At 39.2% G+C, this 25986-nt stretch overlaps 1 protein-coding gene across 1 annotated transcript in view; it reads right to left on the reverse strand.

Annotated features, from left to right (window-relative positions):
- LOC114052309 (eukaryotic elongation factor 2 kinase-like) overlaps positions 1 to 24402 on the reverse strand; it is a 59753-nt gene extending 35351 nt beyond the window's left edge. Inside the window, exons 1-2 of the mRNA XM_027874858.1 lie at positions 24081 to 24402; positions 9356 to 9456 (exon numbers count right to left, since the gene is read on the reverse strand). Coding sequence (XP_027730659.1) covers positions 9356 to 9456; positions 24081 to 24326 — 347 coding nt within the window. The 5' untranslated portion in view covers positions 24327 to 24402. The remainder of the gene's footprint in view (positions 1 to 9355; positions 9457 to 24080) is intronic.
- Between the last annotated feature and the right edge of the window lie 1584 nt (positions 24403 to 25986).

The raw sequence follows: 25986 nt of genomic DNA on the forward strand, positions 1-25986 counted from the left end.
TACACAAGACGACTTATATACAATATATACACGACTTCTCAGATAGGAACCAAATCCTTTCATACACAGGCCGATGGCATAATGTAGGTTTACTTGCAATTCATTAAAAGCACTTTACAAAGACAGAAGCATTATATGGAGGCACATGAGGCAGCTAAGTGACTTAGTGAATACGACTCTGGATTTTTAGAGTGAGGAAGACATAGGTTTGAATTTTTAGACACTCACTATCTGTTTGACTCCAGGAAAATCAGTTATGCTGGCTCAGCCTTAGTTATTTCATTTGTAAAAAGGAGTGCTCTTAACCTTACAAGGTTGCTGTGAGGATCAAAGTAAAAGTGCTTTGCAAACCTTAAAGCAATACAGAAACATTATTTTTATCATTATTGTTAAATCATGTTGTTAAATCATAAATAAATATTGCTAAATATTGTTAATAAATATTGTTAAATCATCATTAATGGGTCTGTCAGACCAGGATATACCATTCCATCACTGACTAAGGTCCTTCAAATTCTTAGGGAGTCTTCAGCTCTCAGATGCTAATTCATTTTGGCTGTGAGCCCGATTTGGGCTTCATTCAGACAGGTTGGTCAGGGGAAAAAGAACCTCACAACATCTAACACCACCCCAGGAACTCACTGTTCTCAAACCTAGTACAAAAACCACACCCTTGTTTCCCTCAGGAAAGACCCAAAACACTTCTTTCTCCACTCAAATAAGAGCTTGTTATTGGGAATTTTGGGCCAGAATTACAGCTTAGGAATTTTTTGGGGGGGTGGGGGGTGTTGGGGCTTTTTTTTCTTAATAGGTTTCTCCATTTTAGCCAAAAATGCTAGATTGGAGGAAAACACTTAGATGCACAGTTGAGAAAACTCCCTGAATCACTGAGAACAGAAGGACCCCAAAAATCCCTACCAAAAAGCCTTAACAGAAGATCTCCTATTCACAGAAGGAAGGCCAGAAAGAATTCCAGACAAGTAGTATAGCTTTGAAAGTTATACATGGAACAATGAAAATCATGATCCCAGAGGACTGATGATGAAACATGCTACCTACCTCCTTCTAGATAAATGAAGAGCCTAGGGTACAGAAGGAGACCTACATTTTTTGGGAGGGTTCATGGAAATAATAGGAATTTGTTTTGCTTAATTATGCATACTGGCTATAAGGGTATCTTTTCTTTTTTTAAGAGGAGGTGAGAGGGAGAGAAAATCAATTTTTGTTCATTGAAAGTTACATATTGATTACATATTTGAAAAGAAGAGCAAGCTTTCCATAATAGAGATTCAGTTTCATAGCCAGATCTCTCTTCTCTTTCTCTTCTCCTCTCTCTCTCTCTCTCTCTCTCTATATATATACACACACATATATATGTGTGTATATATATACACACACACACATATATGTATGTATATATATGCACACACACACACACACACATATATGTATGTGTATATATATATACACACATATATATGGATGACAATGCTTATTTTGATCCAGAGGCAGCATGACCTTGGGCAAATCAGTTGGTCAAGTCTCAGTATTTCCCCATCTTTAAAATGAGGATAATAACACCTATAATACTTATCTTATGGGACTCATTCAGATAGGTAAAGGGAATGGACGTGTCATTTCAATGGCTTAATGAACTCTCTAATGAGGAAAACTGCTAATGCAGGTCAGCAAATTCTCTGAAACATAAAAAGTCTTTGAGAGTTGCCTAGAGCCCTGAGAGGTTAAGTTACAAGTCCAGACTCTATCCACAAGGCAACACTGCCTGGGAAATCTATCATTATTCTGACATTCTCCATTTTAAATTGCTGGATTCTAAACATGTTAAGAATATCTGCTGCATCTAGGTTACTTCCTAAAGTCCATAATCACTTTTAGAGAAAAAAAATATTTTTTCATTCAGAACTTATAGTTGTTCAGTCTTTTTTCAGTTGTGTCTGACTCTTTGTGACACCATTTGGGGTTTACTTGGCAAAGATACTGGAGTGGTTTGCCATTTCCTTTTCTATCTCATTTTCCAGATGAGGAAACTGAGGCAACACACAGTTAGTAAGTATCTGAGACCAGATCTGAACTCAGGAAGAAGAGTCTTCCTAACTCCAGGCTTGGCGCTCTATCCACACTTAGCTGTCCCATTCTGAACTTAAACAACAAATAACAACATTTCCACAGACAGTTTAGAAGAGCCATTCCGATAACGGCTCTCTATGCATTACATCAAGCTACCTCTCAAGTACGATTCAAAATTGATAATGTAGTCAAATTTGCAAAATATTATGTAAGTGGAAGCTATTATTTAACATGTTAGAAGTACTGTGAATCCTTGGAAGGAGATAGGATGACATCTGCAAAGGGGAGAGAACATCCGGAAGTCTGGGAAAGTTAATTTAATGATTAAAAGGAAAGTGACAGATTGGAGTTGCTTTTTAGGAAAAAAAAACCAACAACCAAGAGACAGAAGCTAGGCTAAGATTACTAAGGATCAAATAATGCCATGCACAGGGGCTGTCTTAGGAAAATTTTAAAAAGTAAAAATTATGTTTTCATTTTGACATAAGATACCAGGAGCATTCCCTTGACATTCCATCTGTCATCCTGAATTTTAAAAATGAAAAGGTCAGAAAAATTTAATCCTGAGCACATGCTCACAACCATTCTGAATCACTCACTGCCTTGTTGTGGTGGAGGGGCTTTCATAACTCAATGAAACTATGAGCTATGTTTGTATGGGGTCACCCAAGATGAATAGGTCATAATAGAGAGTTCTGACAAAAGGTGATCCACTGGAGAATGAAATGGCAAACCACTGCACTATGTTTGCCAAGAAAACCCCATGGGATAGAAGGACCTGGTGTGCTATGGTTCATGGGGTCACCAAGAGTTAGACACAACTGAATGACTGAACAACAACATGCTCACAGGGAGGGAATCAAAATCCCCACAAAAATGAAAGAAAAAAAAGACAACAACTCACATAAAAAGATTAATTCCCAGAGCCCAGTAACAAAAATGACACTTGAAAGTATGGATGACATACATTCTCAAGGAGAAAGACTTAATACGTGGGCCAGTCTAACAGAGTAAATTGTAATGGGTAGTCATAAAGAGGACAGGCAGTGATTCTGTGCTTTAGGTTATCATTTACAGGCTCAGAGAATTTTAGAGCTTGAAGAAACTGGAGAGAACTAGTCTTAGCGCTTTCATTTTATAGACGAGGAAACTGAGGCAGAGAGAAGAGAAAAGCTTTGCCCAAGAGCTAGTCGATGGCAAAGCAGCGACTAGACTCCCAATTCAGTGAGTGCTCTTGCTGCTTCACCAAACGGCCTCCCTCAAGCGGGGGGTAGTAGGGAGAGACGACGACAGAGACTGAGCAAGAATGCAAGACATGCTGATAACTTGGGGAACCCGGGCAGTTAAGGACTGAAACTGGGGGGAAAATTTTCCTCCCTTCCTTTGCCTCCCCTTAAAGGCTATGGCTTCTAGTAACAGAAAAATAATTAAAACTCAGCATCAATAGGGAGCCCAAGGTGAGGAGATTTCTGTTTGATAGGAGAGGGGCATGCCTCTCAAACAGGGTACCCCACTTCATTACAGGAAGCAGAAGAAGCTAATAGCAGAGAGGAAGTATGAGGGCCAGGAAACAAATCAGCTTGGTTTTAGCCCTGGGCAGAGGAAACCCAACTCTGACAAAAAGGCTTTGGCTTCCACTAGACCTATTTTAAGGGAGGAATCTGTCCAATTTAGAAATCCAAGGGAATCCTAATAGTCAACACCCAGCAACCAGGCCCAGGGAAGGTCGGCTACTCAAATTACAACATAAACATATGCCTGCCCAGCAGAGGGGATATAGACAGTGCGATACACAGAAGGGACACAGATAGACCTGCTGTGGCACGTCTATCACATTCTCCTAGGCTGGTCTTTTGGAAGAAGCTGGCCCCAGGGTCTTAACTTCCAGGCGTGAAAGCCCTGCCCATTCAGCCAAGGAACAGCTATTTTAGGCAGAGAGGAGCACAATCTGTGCTGAAACCTGCTCTGAGCCCTCACACTGGTGCTTCCTGTTGTGTGTGGCTTAGAGACTGGACTGACAGGGCAGTGGCAATCAGAGGACTGGTTTTAATGCTAGCCTGTTCAAAGAACAGATTCTTTTTCCTGCATCATGCAAGATAAGGAGGCAGGATGGTGTAGTAGAAAGTGCCCTAATTTGGAAATAAGGAAAACTGGACTCTAATCCTAACTCTGTTCACTCACTATCTGTGTGATCTTAGACATCAATCAATCACTAAACATTTATTAAGCACCTACTATGTGCCAGGCACTGTGCTAAGTGCTGGGGATACAAGAAGTGGCAAAAAACAGTCCCTGCCCTCAAACAGCTTTCAAGCTTCAGTTTCTTCATCTGTGAAACGAGGGATTTAACCAAATGTTTTCTGATGTCCCAGGCCTTCTCCAATATAGTTTGATCTACCTCTCCAGCCTTTTCTGTCACCTTTTGACAATCTATCCCAATTGAACTACTTGAGGTACAATGGAAAAAGCCTAGCTCTGGAGTCAGAGGACCTCAGTTCAAATTCCACCTGTAATGTTAACAACCTATGTGACCCTGGGTTGCAAACCCAAAGGCTGACCTTGGCCAGTCACTTCAGTTCCCTGGGCCTCAGTTTCTTCATCTGTAAAATTAAAGCGTCAGTCAGTCAACAAACACTTATTACGAGCCAGGCATTGTGCTGAGCCCTGGAGATACAAAGAAAGTTCCTGCTCACAAGGAGCTCACAATCTGTTAGAGGAAACAACATGCAAAAAACCTATGTACAACAGTAACAGCAACACTATCATGATCAACTGTGAATGACTTAGCTATTCTGAGCAAGACAATGATCCAAGACAATTCCGAAGGACTTATGATGAAAAATGCTATCCACCTCCAGAGAAAGAACTGATGGAGTCTGAATGCAGATAGATGGCAGAAAGTAAAGATATTTTCTTTATTTTTTTTTGGACTGTGTTTTCTTTTGCAGCATGGATAACATGGAAACGTGTTTTGCATGACTTGACATTATAATCTGTGTAAAACTGCTTGCCTTTTCAAGGACAGGAGGGAAGGGGGGAGAGGGAAAGAGAGAATTTGGACTACAAATTTAAAAAAAAAGAATTTCAAATTTTTTTACATATAATTGAGAAAAATAAAATAAAAGCTATGTACAAATAAGATATATACAAAATGAACTGCATATAATCAATACAGGGAAGGCACTAAAATTAAGAGGGATTGGGAAAAGCTTCCTATAGAAGGTAAGATATTTTCTGGAGCTTGATGGAAGCCAGGAAGCAGAGATGAGGAGGGAGAGAATTTGGGGCATGGGAGCTGCTGTTCAGTCATTTTTCAGTTGTGTCTGACTCTTTATAACCCCATTTGGGGTTTTCTTGGCAAAGACACTGTAGTGATTTGCTATTTTCTTCTCCAGCTGGCTTTACAGATGAGGAAACTGAGGCAAACAGGCTTAAGAGACCTGCCCAGGGTTACCCATTTAGTAAGTGTCTGAGGCCAGATATCAACTCAGGAAGATAAGCTTTCCAGACTCCAGGTCGAACACTCTATCTACCACACCCCCTCGCTGCCCTAAGGCATGGGAGATAATCTGTGGAAAATACCTGGAGTCAGAAGATGGCTGATACTGTTCAAAAGAACAAAGAAGACCAAAACAACATCACTACGCTAGAGTCAAGTTACAGTGCATCCAACTGTGGTTGACCAAACCAATGCTAGCTTGGAATGTTCTATGGCAGATCGGGCACAAATAGCCCATGTGAATATTTGGGGTGGATTCTTTAACTTTGCCCATCTTGCCTTTCTCTTTAGCTACTGGGATTCTGGTTTGCTCATGGAGCACTGCACCTTCAGAATGCTGGGTGGTCCCGTGCCAGTGTCTCCCATGTCACACAATCAATTGCAAAGTTCTTAAGAGAGACCTTCAAAGTGTCCTTGTATTGCTTTTTCTGACCACCATGTGAACGCTTGCCCCATAAAGCGGTCTTTTTGGCAAACATACTTTTGACTTAATTTAGTTCAGTCAGAAGAGCTTGTGCGAGGAACATCAAAGAGGCCAGAGTTACCGAATTACAGCGGGAGTGGTGTAAGGTGTAAGACTGGAAAGCTGGGGGTGGGCAGGCTTTAAAGGGCTTTGAACATCACACAGAGGATTCTGTACTTGACCCTGGAGGAGAGAGGGAGCCCCTGAACTTTACTGAGCAGGGAGGTGACGCGGTCAAGCCTGTGACTTGGGAAGATCACTTTGACAGCTAAGTGGGGGATGGACTGCATAGCTTCTGGGGTCCCTTCCAGCTCTAAGTCTGTGACCCTAGGAACCTACTGACCATCCTTCAGACTTATTCCAGCCTTTATCATTTCCTTTCCTTTACTCACAATGTCCCCTGTGCCATCCTTTACTATCTCTGTGCCTTTATTCACAATGTGCTTTGTATTCCCTCACTCCAATCTCTACATCTGAAATTCTTTCTTTCCTATCCTTTAAGGGCCAGCTCAGGCACGATCTCTTTCTTGAAGCCTTCCTCTATCTCCCCATCTAGAAGTCATTTCTCCCACCTTGAATCTCTCATTGTACTGTATATCTGCTCTTTGCATGTATCATGTTCCAACTCTCCCCCCTTGATTTTCTCATTGTATTCTATATCTGTTCTTTGCATGTATCACCTCTGATCTCATATTAGAGTTACTGATTTCTTTATCCTCTGTGCTTCTTTGTTGTTTGAGGGGAGGCTGAGATAAGTTATGAAATGTTCATCACCAGGTTGATTGCAGGGAGTTGAGCTTTTTGATCATTCAGTCAATTGACAAGCATTTATTAAATGCCTACTATGTGCCAGGCTCTTGTGTAGACACTGACGACAAAACATCACTTAAAGAACATCTGAAAGTCATAGAATGGTTTTGATCTTCATTAATGAAGAGGTACTTGAAATACTGAAATAAAATCAGTCAATAAATATTTATTAAGCACCTACTATATGCCAGTCATTGTGCTAAGCAACTGGGGTTACAAAGAAAGGCAAAAAGACAGTCTTGGCAGGCAGCGAGGTGGTGCAGTGGATAGAGCACCGGCCCTGGAGTCAGGAGGACCTGAGTTCAAATCTGACCTCAGACACTTGACACTTCCTAGCTGTGTGACCCTGGGCAAGTCACTTAACCCCATTGCCTAGCCAAAAAAAAAAGAAAGAAAGAAAGAAAGAAAAAGATAGTCCTTGCCCTCAAGGAGCTCACAGATTAGTGGGGGGGGACAACATGTAAATAACTATGTAGTATAAATAATAATAGCTAACATTTATATAGTGCCTACTATGTGCCAGGCACTGAAGATGAAGCATCACTTAAAGACTATCTACAAATCATAGAAGAGTTTTGATCTTCATCAATGAAATCATAGATCCTTGAAATATTGAAGTAAAGTCAGTCAATATATATTTATTAAGTGCCTACTATATGTCAGTCTCTGTGCTAATCATTGGCAATACAAAGAAATGCAAAAAGATACACCCTGCCCTCATGGAGCCCATTAACTAATGGGGGACACAACATGATCTGAACTCATGAAGAGAAGTCTTCCTGACTCCAGGCCCCGTACTCTATCCACTGTCCAATAGCTTCCCCTGGGCATATGGTAGATGCTCAATAATATTTTTGAAGCCTGATTGATTTCGTTATGAGGAAGGTAATTTCAGAGAACATAACGTATCAATTTGAAATAACTGATTTGCACAGTGGTTTGCATTAAGTAAAATCCTCTCCTATTTTGAACCAGTTAATCAACCAATCAACATTTAATAAGCACCAAGCACTGTACTAAATGCTGGAATATAAAGAAAGGCAAACATGGTCTCTATACTCAAAGAGCTTGAATTCTAATGGGGAAGACAACATGGAAATAACTCTACATATAAGACACAGTAGAGATGAAAAGTAAACTGAGAAGGAAAGACACTAGAAGCTGGGGGTACTGGGAAAGAGCTCCTGCAGATGGATTTTAGCAGAGTCTTGAGAGAAGACAGGGAAAGCCAGAGGTGGTGGTCAAGAGGTAGAAGAAACTCAGAAGTGGCCTGGGGAATGGCCAGGGCAAAGGCAGAGACAGAAGATGGAACTCAGTGTTCCAGGAACTGTAAACAGGCCAGTGGAGCTAGATTGTAGGGTGCAGGGAAGGGTGTAAGATGAAAGGAGACTTGGAAAAGTAGGAAAGCACCAGGTTATGAAGAGCTTTTAGTGCTCAAAAGAGGAGTTTATATTTGATCTTAGAGATAACATTACATCACTGGAACTCAATGAGATGGAAAGTCAAACCTACAACTTAAAAAAATCACCTTGGTAGCTGAGCGGAAGATGGATTGAAGTTGGGACAGACTTGGGGCCAATGGAGCAATTTGAAGGTTATTGCAATAATTTGGTAAGAGGGAATGAAAGCCTCAACCAAGGTAGAAGCTCTATCAGTGGTGAGCAGGGGACATACATGAGAAATGTTGTGAAGGCAGAAATGACAAGAGCTGGCAGTTGACTGGATATGTGGAGTGAAAAGAGCGTGAGGAGTCAGTGAGGATGATACTGAGGTTGTTGGCCTGGGTGACATCCAAGGGAAGGTTCAGGTAAGGGGAGTTTAGGGAGAAAAGTGGTGAGTTCTTTTTTGGATACGTTGAGTTTAAGATGCCTGTGGCATATCCAAAATCAAAGAATTTTTGAGCTGAAAATGACATTAGTGTTCACAGGATAATAGGTTAATATGGGAGGGACATTCCAGGTCAAGTACTCCAAACTCTTCTATTTACATTTCAGAAAACTAAGGAGTAGAGAGACTGAAAGACTTGACCAAAGTCACACAGCTAGTAAAAAAAACGACAGAGCCAGAATTTGAAACCAGGTCCTGTAACTCCAAATCTAGTATCTTTTTCACTGCACCAAGAGATCCACACTCATTTTTATAAAGGGGGAAACTGAGGTTCAGATTAGGGAAAATAAATTGTCCAAAATCACACAGAGAGTGAGTCAGTAGCACAGTTCAGACTAGAATCCAGGTTACTGGATCCCCAGAAACTTCTTCTTACTAAACTGTCTTGTACTCTAGACTTCCAAATCTTACTAGGTGAGATGGGACCTATGTAGTCTGAATGGCCATCTTGCTGAGTTCTGCCTCTGGAGGCACCTGGCCTTATTTTGAACACATGGCATTCAACCAAAGAAAAGTTAGGCACCAGCCTCTCAGTCCCTCCACTCCCAGAGACTTCTTTTGGGGTCCACATGATGTCAATTTGAAAAAAAACCAGACACATCACTGACCTGTGACGAGTAGCACACTCTGTTTCAATGTCTTCAAGATGAAATTCGGCCCAGGGATCAGGCATGTGTTTTGCTTTCTCAATGGCATGTTTCCAAGTTTCCTGCATAAGTCATACACCAGCAAGTTAGGAAAAGAACCAAACCACAGTCCAATTTAATCAGAGCAGTCTTACTTCCTTCTGAACTTCTTACTCCCTCAGATTTCTTTCCTCTTTGGGCCAGGTGTTGGTTCAGGAAAAGAAAATAATCTCACTCATTATGCTTTTCAAGAACATAGTTCACAAAAGCACCTTCAAATCATGGGTGGAGAAATGAGGTTTTCAAAAAGTGCCCAAAGGCACAGGATTTCTAGTATAATAATTTCCACACCATTTTTAAGTATAATTAGAAGTGGTTAATTAGTATAGAATTCAGCAAGTTCAATGTTACTGAGCCTGCTTTACATAGACTGACTCTCAGTTAACACAGTATCTTAGCATTGTTTTGACCTTTTGTCTTTCACTCCCTTTAACAGTCACATAATTGGTGTACCCCTATGCTGACAAAATTGGCCAAAAAAGCGACCCTTGAGTAAATATGATCCAGATATCAAGAAGACCTTTGATGTAGAGGAAAAAGCACTAACTATGGTGTCAGAGGACCCGAGTTCAAATCCTACCTCTAACACTCACTATGTGACCTTGGGTAATTCACTTCACATCCCTGCACCCTAGTATTCTCATCTGTAAAATGAGGGGATTGGAGTTGATGACCTTTTAGGTAGGTGCCTTTCATCTATACTCCTGTGATGTGATAAATAACAATTTTTGATCCAGCTTGTGACACTGAGATTCTCAGCTTGTGATTCTAGCCTAGAATTCAGCCCAGAATTCTCTACTTACCTTCACTTTGAAACAAACAAAAACTAGTTTTTGTTGAGCTCTCTATATTTATTACTTCTCTCCTCACTCCCAATTCCTTAGGCTGAAACAAATATCAAGGTTACTGGCTATGTAATTTATTAAGAGTAACAAACAAACAATAAACCAATGATATAAATAATTATTCATAATATATCAGCTACTGGGGAGGCAAGGACCAGTGGATCTCGAGTTTGGGAATTATCAGCTGCAGTGGGCTAAGTCAAATGGGTGTCTGTACTAAGCTTTGACTTTAATACGGTGGATCCCAGGGAGAGTAGGGACAGCAGGTTGCCTAATGAGGCAACTTTGGTTGAAAACAGGACAGAATGGGGCAGCTAGGTGGCACAGGAGATAGAGCTCTGGCCTTGGAGTCAGGAGGATGTGAATTCAAATCCAGTCTCAGACACATGACACTTACTAGCTGTGTGACCCTGGGCAAGTCACTTAACCCCAATTGCCAAAGCAAAAAAAAAACAAAAAAAACAAAAAACAAAAAAACAACAACAACAAAAAAGGCAAAAAAAAACACAAAAACTGGACAGATCAAAGCTCTCATCCTGATCAGTAAAGAGGGTTTGGGCCCCTGAGTAGCCGCCCTGAACTTCTAGCCTGGACAAGACGGGAAACTTGAGATGACGTTACAAAAGTGATATAGAAGGAAGACAGGAAAACAATTTACACAATGATGGAAATAACGTAAAGGAGAATGGCACTCAAAGACATGACAACGCTGATTAAATGCAGCAACCTATGTAAACTTCAGAGGACTCACAGTGAACAAACCTCGCCTACTCCTGGCAGATCATCAGTGAATTATAGGCACAAAATGAAGCTGACATTGTCGGGCATCCGTGGCCCAAGCAAGGATGTGTTTTTCTTAACTGTAGTGCTATGTTACAAGGGACAGTTACAAGAAGGTAAGGGGGTGTTCACTGGCAAGTGAGAGCAGTGTAAAAAAAAAGGCATTAATAAAACATTTAAAAATAAAAATCTTAACCCAAGAGGGTTACACTCTCCTGGTTTCCCCAAAGAAAACTTTACCATATAAGGAGAAAAGTCACCAGGGCTTAGTCATTGCCAGGTAGATTCTAGAGATAATTATCTAGTCTAAGTCCAGCCAGGACTCACAAAACTGAAATTATTTTGCAGTGGTATGTTGGTTTTAGAGAACTACTCATTGATTGCATTTTCCCAAAGCAGAAGAGAAAAGATGCCATTCCACAAAGGCTCCTTTCAGTCTCTGTTTTCAAAAAGGCCTTTATACTCCTTCTAGGAATTATTTTTTCACTAACTTCCCTTTAATTATTCTTCCTACCCAGCTCCAACCAGGGCTGGCTATAAGGTATCAATTCACCATTCAATTCAGCATTTTTTTTAAAGCTCTTACTTTATGTAAAACACTGCTAGGTTTAGTGGTGGCATAGGATTGGGAACCTGAGAGAGTCCCATCAATAATGGAATGGCTGAACAAATGATGGCATGTAAATGATCACATATTGTGTAGTAAGAAATCATGAAGAGGATGGTTTCAGAGAAACCTGGTAAGACTTGTATGAACTGTTGCAGAGTAAAGGGAACAGAACCAGAAGCAATATTGTCAAGACAAACAACCTCCAATTTTAGGAACTCTGATCAACACAGTAACCAATTATGATTCCAGAGGACTCAAGAGGAAAAATGCTAACACCTGGGGAGTCAGAGGACATATAAATTTTTTGGACATGGCCAATAATGGATTTTGTTTTGCTTGATTACATGTTTTTAATGGGGTCTGTGTTTCTTGGGGTGGAGGAAGGGAGAGAAGGAGATAGGAGGGAGAAAATCTGAATCTGAAAATAAAATAAAATTTAATTAAAAAAAACACAAAAATACCATGCTAGGCCCTGGGATTACGATGACAAAACAGGCTAATGATCGTATTATATTCTGTAATATCTACAATAATACCTCTCCTTCCCCATTTATTTAGAGGGAACAAATATACCAATCTTTCCCAAGATATCTTATAATTAACAGTAATTGAAAAAATAAGTAACTGAAATGTCTGTTTGGACTAAAAAGAGTGATCCCGCTTGCGCCTGATGGACTTTTTAAATTAATTTTTTTTCAATCAACAAAAATCAGACTTCTCTCTCTCTTACCTTCTCCCCTCCCATTGAGAAAGAAAAACAAAATCCTTGTTGGAAACATGTATATTCAAGCAAAGCAAATTAATATTTTGTTCATGTCCAAAAATGTATGCCTCAATCTGCACCCTAAAAGTCCATCATTTTTCTCTTCAGAGATAGGTAGCAAGTTTCAAAATCAGTCTTTTGGAATCATGGTTGGTCACCGAGTTAATTAGAGTTCTACAGCCTTTTTTTTTTTGTATTTTGTCTTTATTGTTATTTATTGTTATTATTTAAATTGATCTCCTTGTGTTCATTTCACTGTTATCAGTTCATACAAATTTTCCCAAGTTTCTCTGAAACCATCTCTTCCATCATTTCTTATAGCATAATGGTTTTCTATACCATTCATATACCATAATCCATCTAGCCTTTTCCCAACTGAGGGGCTTTGATGAACTTTCCATGGTTTTAAAGTCTCAGAATCAGAGACTTTTTGGAATGGGCTTTACAACGTGTCTAGACCATCCTTATATCCTCTGAAAGCACTTGACTGTGCAACATACTTCTCAGGGTTGGACATCGTTTCTCCCTCAACTTTGGTTACATACATCACACAGCCACCATAAAAAATGGTTCCCCTCCAGTTAACTGTCTCCATTTTATATTTGGAAACAAAAGTAACATACTAACAGTAATATCCACTATTTCTGTAACCTTGATCTAGTTCTTAGATCTAGAGCTAAAAGGGCTCTCAAAGCTAATCTAATCCAATTCTTTCATTTTATGGATTTTAGAGAAAGAAAAAAAAACCAAACCCACCAACTCATGAAGGTTATGCCTCATGCCCAAAGTCACAAAAAGGCAGCTAAGTAGTATAGCTGAGAGAGTACTAGATATGGAATAAAGGAATTGAATTAAAATCTGGCTTCAGGCACTTACTATGATCCTGATCAGATCACTTAACTTCCTTCTGCCTCAGTTTCCCCATCGATAAAATGATAATAATAATAATAATTATTATTATTATAGCACTTACCATGTCTCTGGTTGTTATATAAGGATAAAATGAATTATTTGTGAAGTTCTTTGCAAGCCTCAAAGTGCTATATAAATGCTAGCTATTCTGTTTTGTTTTTGTTTTTTTTTTTTTTGGTGAGCCAATTGGGGTTAAGTGACTTGCCCAGGGTCACACAGCTCTGAGGCCAGATTTGAACTCAGGTTCTCCTGACTCTAAGGTGCTCTATCCACTGTGCCACCTAGCTGCTTCAATGCTAGCTATTCTGAGTAAGAGTCAGAGGTGGAATTTAAACCCAGAGCCTGTGTTTTTTCCACAACAATTCTATCTACGAAGTTTCAATTCTATCAATTCCTCTCATCACCCTGATTTCAAGAGATGCTCTAATCAAGCCAATGACCAACCATGATTTCAGGGGGCTGACTACGCTATTTATTTATTTATTTATTTATTTCTGGTGAGGCAATTGGGCTTAAGTGACTTGCCCTGGGTCACACAACTCTGAGGCCACATTTGAACTCAGATCCTCTCGACTCCAGGGCCAGTGCTCTATCCACTGCGCCACCTAGCTGCCCTTAGGGCTACCCACCTCTGAAGAGAAAGATGATGGACCTTGAGGGTGCAGATCAAATAATCTTTTCCTCCTTTGGGGACGAGCAAATCTAATAAAAATATCTAATATATCACAAATATCAAGTATATAACATAATCTAACTCTAAATCATTTAATATTTGACTCAAACTCTACCCCCTAAGTAAGTGAAGGGAAAAGTTTTTCTAAAATTGATGTTATCAATATCAATGTGAAGTTAATTTCTGCTTTATTCTCTACAACATAGAAAGAAAACAACTTTCCATTTTAAGGTTAGTGAAGGCTCCAAGTTTAGTGAATGAAAATCATTATGCAAATCTTGCTAAAACTAAGAAGAGCCCCAGACAGCCTCAAATGACAACAAGCAACTCTTACAGTAGCTGTGACCTAACTGTTTTAATTAACTTTTTTTTTGTTTTTATATCATCTTCACTGCCAAATATGGCCCTCCTACCCATTCCTTATAATAGAATTTTTAAAAATCCAACAGCTCTATCAAGTGAATTTGACAGTGTATGCAATGCCCTACACTCACAGTTCCCCCAGGTCTAATTTTTGAGGGCTACGGAGACAAGGACTGGATCTGTGACCTCAGTGGCATGGGGAAACTCCCAGGTGAGAAGACTTCTTCTCACAATGCAGATCGGTGCTTTCTCTGCAAATTATACCTTTAAACACTAGCCTAGAGCACAGAAGGGTTATGAGACAGACCCAGGACATTCAGTTCAAAAGGTCTGAAAGGCAATTGGAAATCTGAGATTAGAGGTCAGCAGAGAGATTAGGGCAGGAAAGGTAGATTTAAGAATCATAACACAGATGTTATGGGAGCTGATGAGGTCACCAAGTGAAGTAGTATAGAGGGGGAAGAGAGGAGGGACCAGGACAGAACCCTGAGGGTTAGAGGGTGCAATCTGGATAAAGAATTCAGAAAAAAGTGGGAAGAACTGTATACACAGATACAGAGCAAAGAAAGCAGAACCAGGAGAACAATATACTCAACAACTATCACAGCACAAATGAAAATACTAAGAAGCATCTAAATTCAGATGAATTGCAATAAACAATCTTGGCTCTGGAGAACTGAATTATGAAACACACTTCTCTGTACACAAGTGGGGTTAGGGACACCATGGGTACTGAATGTTGCATTTTAAGGTACGGTTGGTTCTTGTCCCTTGATGTTGCTTGTTTTTCTTTTTTACAAGGAAGGGTTCTTAGAAAGGGGAGGAGGGTGTCAGTAAATGACTGTGGTAAAGAAACAAGTATAAAAATAAAATTAAGAAATAATGATTTGAAAAAAAAAACAAGGGCCAGTAGCTATTGTTCTCTATAAATTGCTTTCTTAAAACTGGACAAATATAAGGGCACAGATTGAAACAAAACCCTTATCTTCCCAAGAATTCACTGAGCCTCTGAACGTTTTGTGCCTGGGCAAGATTCCAGAACACTAAACCAGCAAACACATCCTGTACTGACTGACTCAGGTGTACCTGGCTATGCGTAGCACAAAAGAAGTTCACATTAGCATGACTGGACCCACAAACAGAGAACTGATTTACCAGCCAATCTCCCCTTGCCAGAACACACTGCTCCTCTTTCCTAGTCCACTACCTTTTTTCTGGTTCCCTGGGTTAAAGCCCATCTCCTCTCCGCCCCCTGGAAAGATGCCCTTTGCTCTTTGCCAGGTGGCAACAAGTAAATGCTTCCTAATAAAGTAATGTTCCAATTGTAGCTTCCACCGAGGGAATGCTATGGGGAGGGGGGGAGGGGAAAGGAGGGAAGTAACAAAAAAAAGATAAAAAGACATTTTTCAAAAACCACTTTGATTTTAAAATACAGATCTAAATGGGCTGATTTACCTCTCCTGCTTCCTCAGGGTATAAAAAAACCCAAATATTTAAACCTAAGTTGCCCTTTTCTCTTCTTTTTTCGTTCCTCCCTGATTGCTGGCAGGAATTCACCCTCTCCCCTGGGGAAAACCATATTGGCTTTTGCTCCACATATGAAAACAAATCAAGTTGAACCTAGAAGCATTTTAATGAGTGTTGACCACCAGCCCAGAAGGGGTCTGGATAATGTCTCAAAATTAAATGAAAGCAGCTCTGAGTAAATTAAGTCTTATGATGCCTCTTTCTCATTTATCAGGGTAGATCCAAAGTAATGGCCAGAGGGTGGGAAAAAAGAGACCCTCTTCCTTTTTCTTCCAAAGTTTTTCAATATTTAGAGTACTTTCAACCAAGGATCTCAAATCACAATTTAATTTTTGTTTTGAAAATCTGGGGAGACGTGGAGACATGGGGAGACCTTAAGTGCTGTGAAAACAGGGTTAGAGTGGGTGCTCATTAACTGGGGAAAGGCTGAAAAAACTGAATATGATGAAATAACATTGCTTATAAAATACAACAAACTGAAAAATTCAGACAGGTGAGAAGAAAAGGGCAAAGAAAGCTAAATGTGAAGAACAATATATTCAATATCACCATAAAGTAAATGCTGTAACTTCACACAGATTTGGGACTGGAAAGGATGGGGGGGGAGGTGGAAATGGAGGAGTCTTCTAGTGCAAGCCTCCCATTTTACAGATGAGGAAAATGAGACTTAGACAAATCAAAGGACTTGCCCAAGGTCACAAAGAATAAATCCAGCACTTTTCTTGCAAATAAGCACATAAATTATTTTTTTTTAATTTGAACCTACAGTCATCATTTTTTCCACTGCCCTGTGGTGGCAAAGAATTGGAAATTGAGGGGATGCTCATCAATTGGGGAATGGCTGAACAAGTTGTGGTATATGAATGTAATGGAATACTACTGTGTTATAAGAAATGATGAGCAGGAGGACTTCAGAAAAACCTGGAAAGACTTGTATGGACTGATACTGAGTGAAATGAGCAGAACTAGGAGAACTTTGTACAGAATAACAGCCACACAGTGTGATGACTAACTTTGATAAACTTAGCTCTTCTCAGCAAGGCAAGGATCTAAGACATCTCCAAAAGTCTCATGATGGATTTTTTCCACGACAAGTTGTTGATCAGTCTTTTTTTAGTCACATCTCCATTTGGAGTTTTCTTGGAAAAGATATTGGAGTGATTTGCCATTTCCTTCTCTGGCTCATTTTACAGATAAGGAAACTGAGGCAAACAGGGTGAAGTGTCTTGCCCAGAGTAGCACAGCTAGTAATTTGCAGATCACATCTGAACTCAGGTCTTCCTGATTCCAGTCCTGGTGTGCTATCCACTGCACCACCTAACCGCCCTCCATTGCACTACTTTGACCTCTTCTCAATGAAAACAGTGACAAATCCAAGTCTCCATAGTTCACAAAGTATCACATGAAATCCTCAGGGGGTCTTGCTTGTCACTATTCTTCTCCTCTCTAGCCACAGATAAAGAATTCTGGAAATGCCCAAGTATACACAAATGCCAAACCTCTGCTCTCTCCAAAGGGCTAGAGACAAAAGTGAGATCTATTCCATAATTCCCATCATTTGGGGGAAAAGGGGAAGGGAAGACACAGGGGGCTGAAGCACCTTATCTTTCAATTTGACTTGTCCCTACCTCCCCAACCCATTATAGCAGACACTCATTTAAAGCAAATAAAAATTGATTTTTGAGAATTACACACACACACTTGCACATACACATTCTCTCTCTCTGGATACCTTAAGATATCCCCATGCTTCTCACTCTGGGGCAGAAACCACACTTTTACTCTGGTAGGAAATGAGAGGCTGTCCGGTGGAAGGAATAACTCAATTTGAATCAGAAGACCTGGGTTTGTGTCTATGATTTGCTACTTACTAGGTCTGTGTCTCCTACAATGTAAAGATGAGCTATTATCATCATCATTACTGTAGTTAAGGAATACATGTGCTATTTAATTATAGTAAACAGTCCCGACCTTTTTGGTTTCATGCTGAGGGCACAGGATGGTTAAGTACTCTGAATTTGATGTCAGAGGATTTGGGTTCAAATCCCAACCCCATTTTGGTAATGCCTGTGGGACCTTGGGTTTCAGTTTCCTCATTTATAAAATCATTAGATGGTCCCTTTCCAGCTCTAATTCTTTGATCCTATAAACTTTCATTTTCTTTCTCATTTTCATCTCCTTGATACCACTCATTTGCCTTTAACCAAATTACTATTTAACCATAAACTTTAGGATCCCGTTTTTAAGAAAGGGAGAAATCAGTTGATTGGACAATATCATTTTCCTGACGGTTTCCTAGCCCCCTCACCCCTCACCATTCTGAAATCTAAGGTCTCATCTGACCAAAGGAACTTCCTATTCGACCAGTATAAAGTGGTCACATGCATCTAGGGATGGTAACTAGTCAGGAAGAATGGCAGAAAGGAAGCTACTTCCAGGACTGGAAAAGCAGAAAACAAAAGGGTTAGGTCCTAAGGAGGAAGGAGACTTTATTGTGCAGCTTGCACACATATGCCATTGTGTTGGGACTACAACAGGTGCAGTGGTGTGCTAGAGCTAGTTGTTAAATTTGTAGGAACTTTGAGAGCCAGTTGTTAAACAAGCCAGTGCATAGTTCTAACAGCTCCTGTACCAGTAATGTTATTTGTTGCTTTAGAAGAATTGGTGTCAACCACAGTAGAATGTATTTTCAATACATTGTCTACTTTAAATGAATGTGACTTTAATAATAAATATTTGAAAGCAAACTTGATCATATTTTGTTCTGATGGTGCTAACACAGTGTTGGAAAGTCTTGAATAGCTGTGAAGGCATTAGAAAATTTTCCTAAAATCATCATTTGGCACTATTTAAATAATCAACTGCAATCATCCCTTGATGGTTCAACATATAAAATAAAATAAGTTTATAATTTTAAAATATTTCTGGATAAGGTTTATTTTATTTATCACCAATCTAATAAAAAATCAAAACAAGTTAGAAAATATAAAGAAGTTAAAATTTATAGTTCTTTATAGGTAAAAAGAACTATTAAAATTAGTTGAGTACTGGGACTGAGATAGGTGCCATGTACTTTATAAGATACTACTGGTATATGGCAGGCAAATCCTGCATTTTTCTTATTCTTATTCTGGTTTGGCAAAGAGATTAGCTAACATTAATTTCTTGTAAGACCTTGCTTTAATGATCGACATTCTTGAAGAATTTTCATTACTTTCAAATGCATTGTAGTAAAGATGAACTAACATTCAGAGAGCTCAAAATCAATCAAACCCACCAGAAAAGCTTTGGAAAAATTTGAAAATTGGCACTAGAAACCAAATCTTGGGTTGAAGATTTCATTAATTCAAATAAGTTCAAATATATTTCATTCAATAAAAATAATAAATTTAATTCTCTTCCCAGGTATAAGCTACTAGAAAATATACTTCAACACATAAACTTATGTTTTTTATTGGACAGAAAAAACAATGAATGCATTTTTAATTATGTGGATTTATTAGAAACTACTTGGCATTATGAAGAACTATCTTCACAATGGAGAGAGGGTGAAAAAACATCTCTCATATTAAACTGTAAAACATGAAGTTGAATTGAACAATTTTCAAAATTTTGTAGATAATATAGAACCAAACAATGTTCCAATCCCTGCAACTATACAAAAAAGTTAGCACTGTTGTAATCAGTCATGCTACAGCAGAAAGAGGCTTCAGTTTATGAATGCAGCTTTCATGAGGGTGAGAATTAGATTAAACAGTAGATCATGTGTCAGATTTAAGAACAATAAATGTACTGGGAAAAGAGCAGATTGGGATGCAACTCCATTTGTCAAATCATGGTTGAACTGCAACCACAGATTGGCTATGGATACAAGAGTTTGACAAAAATCAACAAAAGCATTCTGGGACAATCAACTGGCTACATGGAATTTACAATAAAGAGTACTATATGTTTCACTATTTGTAAATTTTAATATGTATCCTTTATATCATTAAAATTTACAGTAAGCAAATATATGCATATACAAGGGCAACTAGGTGTTGCAACAGGCCTGGAGTTAGGAAGACCTGAATTCAAAACGCGGCTCAAACAGTGACAAGCTGTGCGACCCTGGACAAGTTACTTAACCCTGGCTGCCTCAGTTTCCTCATCTGTAAAATGAGCTGGAGAAAGAAATGGCAAACCACTCTACTATCTTTGCCAAAAAAAACCCCAAAATGGGGTCACGACCAGTTGGACATGACTGGCATGATTGAACAACAAATACACATATGTGAACACATACATACTTTTTTTTGGAAAAGTTGGTTGTTAAACCAGCATACCACTGCATTTTAACCCAGGAGGCATCTGCTTCAATAGATGTGAGCCCAAGGCAGTTTGCCATTGTGGCTGTTATTTAATAATAGGAATAACCTCTACTTGTATAATGCTTTAAGGTTTATGAAGCACTTTCCCCAAGACAACCTGTGAGGGTGGTATTATGAATATTATCCCCATTTTACATTGTACTTAAGTCAAGCCAACAAGTCATCAAACAAGCACTTATTAAATATCTACTATGTGTCAGGCACTGTGCTTAAGTGCTAAAGAAAGGTAAAAAATAATCCATGCTCTTAAGGAGATCATAGTCTCATGCATGCAAACAACTATATACAAACCACGTGTATAGGATACATTGGAGATAATCTCAGAAAGAAGGCACTAAGATTAAAAAAGATGGGGAAGGTCTTTGAAGAAGGTGAATCTTTAGCTGAGTCTTGAAGGAAGCCAGGGAAGCCAGGAGGTAAAGGTGAGGAGAACAGAGTTCCAAACATGGAGGTCAGCCAGCGAAAATGCAGAGTGGAGAGATTGGGAGTATCTTGTTTGAGCAACTGCAAGGCGTCCTTAGATTGAAGAGTATATGGAGGGGGGTAAGGTGTAAGAAGACTGGAGAGGTAGTAGCGGGGAGGTTATGAAAAGCTCTGCACACCAAACAGAGGATTTTATATTTAATCCTGGAGAGTTTATTGAATAGGGTGTGACATGGTTGGACCTGCATTTTTTTTTTGTTTTGGCTAGGCAAAGGGGTTAAGTGACTTGCCCAGGGTCACACAGTTAGTAAGTGTTATGTGTCTGAGGCCGGATTTGAACTCAGGTCCTCCTGAATCCAGGGCCTATGCTCTATCCACTGTGCCAGCTAGCTGCTCCTTGGACCTGCATTTTAAGAAAATCAATTTACCAGCTGAATGGAAGATGGGCTTCAGGGGGGAAGTAGTTGAGCAAGGAAGTTAAGCTGAAGGCTATTTGAATAGTCTAGGAGTGAAGTGATGAGGGCCTGCATTCAGGTGATGGCAGGGTTGAAGAGAAAGTGGCACATACGGTGTTATAAAGGTAGAAATGAGAAGACTTGTCAATGGAATGGATGTGGGGGGCAAGAGTAAAGAGTTAAGGATGACTCCTAAGTTCTGAGCGGGGGTGACTGGGAGGATGTTGGTACCCTTGACGACAACGGGGAAGTTAGAAAGAGGGGGAGGACAGTAATTTTAGTTTTGGACTTGTTGAGTTTAATATGTCCTAGGGACATCCAGTTTGAGACATCCAGTAGGCAGTCGGAGATTTGAGAATGGAAGACAGGAGAGATGTTAAGGCTGGACAAACAGATCTGAGAATCATCTGCGTAGAGTATCAATTGAATCCATGGGACTTCTATTTATAAAATTAACTCAAGGTAGTTACCATCATGGACAAAAATCCCATGGACAATTGAAATTCCCATCCTAGCCATTAGTTTCAACTTTCTTCTTTCATTCAGTCATCACTTTTTTCAAAATAGTTTTAATTATGAACTTAATATAAACATGTATATATTCAAACTATTCACAAAACAGAATATAATGTAACATCCAAATAACAGTTTATCAATTATCCCATTTCCCCATTCCAATCTCTTTGTATAGTTACATTTGTATACATGGATAGTTTCTTAAAAAGTTATAGCCAGTATGACTCACACTAGTTCTACTTTATTTCATATAAAAATATGTCCTTATTTCCTTGAACTGGTCACGCTAAATGAAATCATAGACCCATCAAAACATACCTGTCATTTTAATAGCGCTATATGTACTTCTTAATTATATTGAAATACCACAATTTATTCAACTAATAATTAAACACTGCAAATTTGGGTTGCTCCCAGGTTTTTCACTGTTACAAATAATATAGTTATAATTTTTTTGTATAGACAGTTGTTTTTCCTTTCAGTAAAAAATAAATTACCTTAATGAGATTACTGGGTAAAGGTTATTTACCAATTTGCAGCTCCACCAACAATATAGGCTTAAATCTATAACATACGCTTCCTCAATATTTATCTATTTTTAAATTATTTTTGGTAATTGTGAGTGAAGTTGTTACTTTAACATACATTTCTCTGGGTATTAGGGAAAATGATTATTTATAACGTGGAATTCCTCTTTTGTAAAGTGTTTGCTCATGTTCTTTGACCACTAATCCACTGTGGACTGGGTGTTGTCCTTATAAATCTGAAACAATTCCTGGATTGCAAGCTTTCATTGAATGTATTTACCATGGAGATTTCTTTCCCTAATCTGTTGCTTGTCTTTTGATTATATTTGGTTTCTGTTACAGAGAATTTTTAAGTATTCATATTCAAATCCACCTTGTCCACAATACTTTGTTTCATAAGTTTATCAAGAATTTATTTTCTATCCACAACTGAGCTAATGGTCCAAATAGAGGCAGCATTAAAATATAGGTTTCTGTGTCACCCTCTTGCCTCCACCCCCATGTTATTACTCTGAAAGGAAGAAAACCATAGAGCAAAATAAATAAATAAATAAATATTGTGAAATTTAAAAAAACCCCACTAATTATAAGTCACCTTGGTGTTATACAAGATGAATGGCAGTAGGGAGAGGGTAGATGGCAGAGGGATAGGGGAATGAGGGGAATGGAGGGGAAGGGGGGTGTGGGGAAGTACAGGACAACCGTGGCCTACAGTAGAAGTATTCCTTATTCTTTTTTATTCTAGTAATTGTTTTGACTCCTTGATCCAACTGGAATTCAAGAGATAGTATGTTGTGAGCAATGGACATAAATGTTGTGGGGTTTTTGGCTATACTATCTTTTCCTTCCATTTAATCTTTGCTATCCAAAGCAACTTGAAGATGAGGTTAATTTTACAGTTTCTCTCTGCTCTTGCATGGTACTCATGAAATAGTGAAGGTTCTAAAGATCCTCCTTACCCAGACAAAAGATGCTAAGGGACGCAACAAGGACAAATGGTCAGGAAACAGGGTAGTCCACAACTGGCTCATTAGCCTCCAAATAAGCAAGAATTGGCTCTATCAAGCATTTTTATTTGTCTCATCTAGAAAGGAACTTAGAACCACACTTTATAAGTACGGGATGATTTTGCCTATCACCATCAATGGAAAGAAAAAAAAAATCTGCCTCGGGTAGCAGATCCAGGAACAATGATCACAAATTGAAAAGAACCAAATATAAGTTTGATGTCATAATGACTAGACTTGTTCAAAAGTGAAATGGACTTGCCTTGAGAAGTGCCTCCTCCTGCTTAGAGGTCTTCAGGCAGAGAGGCTGGATGACCAGGCAGTCCTCAGAGCATGACCACTTGTTGGGTACATTAGAGTAGGGATTGCCTTTATGTATGGGACTTGAACTACAGTGGCTGCTGAGTTCCCTTCCACTAACAAGCTTTTTTCCATTTAGTCCTCAAATTCAATAACCAGTCACAGAGCTACATTTTTTAACACTGCAATTTTTAACACCGACACCTGAAGAGGCCTTTGGAACTCTAGGCAAGCTGAGACCTGATCCTGTCAAGGTGCCATTCCTTGAACAACTTGTGAGAAGGTTGAGCAGGAAAGAGTATAATGTGTTTCAAGAAAGACCTCAAACTAGTTTAGTAGAAAGAACCCTATGTCCAGAAAGATAAACACCTTAATTGTCTCCAAGACTCATTTAGAATTACGGCTTTAGTTCCAAAGCACTAAGAGGCCCCCCAAATCTCCAATCTTGGCCAAGGTCTCACAGTCAATGAGTAGCAGAGACAGATCTTGAACCCAGCTCCTGACTCTAAATCCAGCATTCTTTTCACTGTACCGTAAGTGACCTCCCACATGGGTGACTCCCAGGAAGATACGTACCTTAAAATGGAAGGAATTTCCAGGTGAACAGCTGGATCCATATTGTTCATTCTTGGTTAAGTTGCTGTAGTAGTTAGAGACCTTGGAATTAGCAATCTTATTACAGGCAGGGTCATCTGTGATGGGGCAGATGTAGTAGCCATCCTCCCCATCACTGTCATCATCAGAAAAGCCAGCATGATGGGAGTGAGGTGACTGGCTATTGTCAATGCCTTCCAGGCGGAATATAAGGTCTTCGTCTGCCATGTTTGTAGGGTGCCCGTTTTACCCACGTGGTGATGGAAGCAGCCAGAATGACAGGGCAAATTTGATGAGGAGGTGCCTGCCAAGAAATCAAGACAAAGGAGTGAGTGGCATTCAGTCAAAAACATAAATTTTCTAGGAACTTTATTCAGGAGACACTACAACAAACAAAACAAAGAACCTACTAAGTCAGCCATGCAAATAAGCATCAACTCACAAGCCTAGGGCCTGAAAGGAATCAAGCTGATAGCAAGTTAGATCCTCAGAACACTTTACTTCTCTAGCACAGTTGTGAAAACCCCAAATAGAAATGGGGGCTACTAATGTGTACATAAGGATCCCTGTGGGATGCATATGACTTAATTTTAAAATATAATGTTATCTATGTTTTACTGTGTTTTTATTCATTTTGCTAAACATTCCTCAATTACATTTTAAACTGGTTTGGATTGTGCTATAATATGGCACCACTAGGGTACTGCTGAGGGTGGATGAAGGAAAACTTAGTAGGATGCAATGATTATTACACTGTCTCTAAGGTGATGGGTGGGAGGGTGTTAGGGGTCTGTGAAATTGTTTTATATATACATATATGTATATACATATATACAAACCATATTTCAATGCAATTCTTTTCCCTTGTAATCCTTTGAATTTTAATTTATGCATTTAAAATATTATTAATAATAATCATAGCTAACATTTTTAGCTTACTATGTGCCAGGCACTATGTTAAATGCTTTAAAATTATTATCTAATTTGATCCTCACAACAACTATGGGAGATGCAGTTATTATTATTCTCAATTTTACAGATGAAGAAACAGAAGCAAACAGAGGCTAAATGCTTTGCACAAGGTTAAACTCCTAGTAAGGGTCTGAGGCTGGATTTGAATTCAGATCTTGACTCCTGTCCCAGTGCTCTATCCACTATACCACCATTTTTCTGTTGTGGTTTTTTGCTTAGGCAATCATGGGGTTAAATGACTTGCCCAGGGTCACATAGCTAGTTAAATGTCAAGTGTTTGAGGTCACATTTGTTTGTTTTTGTTTTTTGCTAGGCAATTGGGGTTAAGTGACTTGCCCAGGGTCACACAGCTAGTAAGTATCAAGTGTCTGAGGTCAAATTTGAACCCAGGTCCTCCTGACTCTAAGGCAGGAGCTCTATCCACCGCACTACCTAGCTGCCCCTGACATTTTTCTGAAAAGGTGGCTTGTACCCTTCACCAAACAGCCAAAGGGGTTAAGAACCCCTGCTTTAAAGCAGCACTCCACATCAAGGTTGTACATAATAATTTTTTTTATTTAAAATTACATTTTTGTTATTCCAAACTTGACAAACATTTACAAAATGATCATTTTCACATATATAGAAGAACAACAAAAAGAAGGTTGTCCATAAAACATGAATCTCAAATTACCATACTGAGATATTCTTGGAGACGTGAAAGAATAGTATTTTTGAGCTGGTCCTTCCAAGGGCCCTCCAGATCTGGAAATCAGGACCTCCTCCCCCAATCTAATGTATTAAACCCCTTAGGCTTGAGACATTTTTGTGCGCTTTTCATAGATCTACTCTATGGAGTTTCTTCTGAGCTCCATTAATTAGATTGTAAACTCTTCAAGGATAGGGACATCTTTTGCCTTTTTTTTTTTTTAATCAC

Source organism: Vombatus ursinus, unplaced genomic scaffold, assembly GCF_900497805.2.
Source record: "Vombatus ursinus unplaced genomic scaffold, bare-nosed wombat genome assembly UNPS02014807.1, whole genome shotgun sequence".
Classification (NCBI taxonomy): Eukaryota; Metazoa; Chordata; class Mammalia; order Diprotodontia; family Vombatidae; genus Vombatus; species Vombatus ursinus.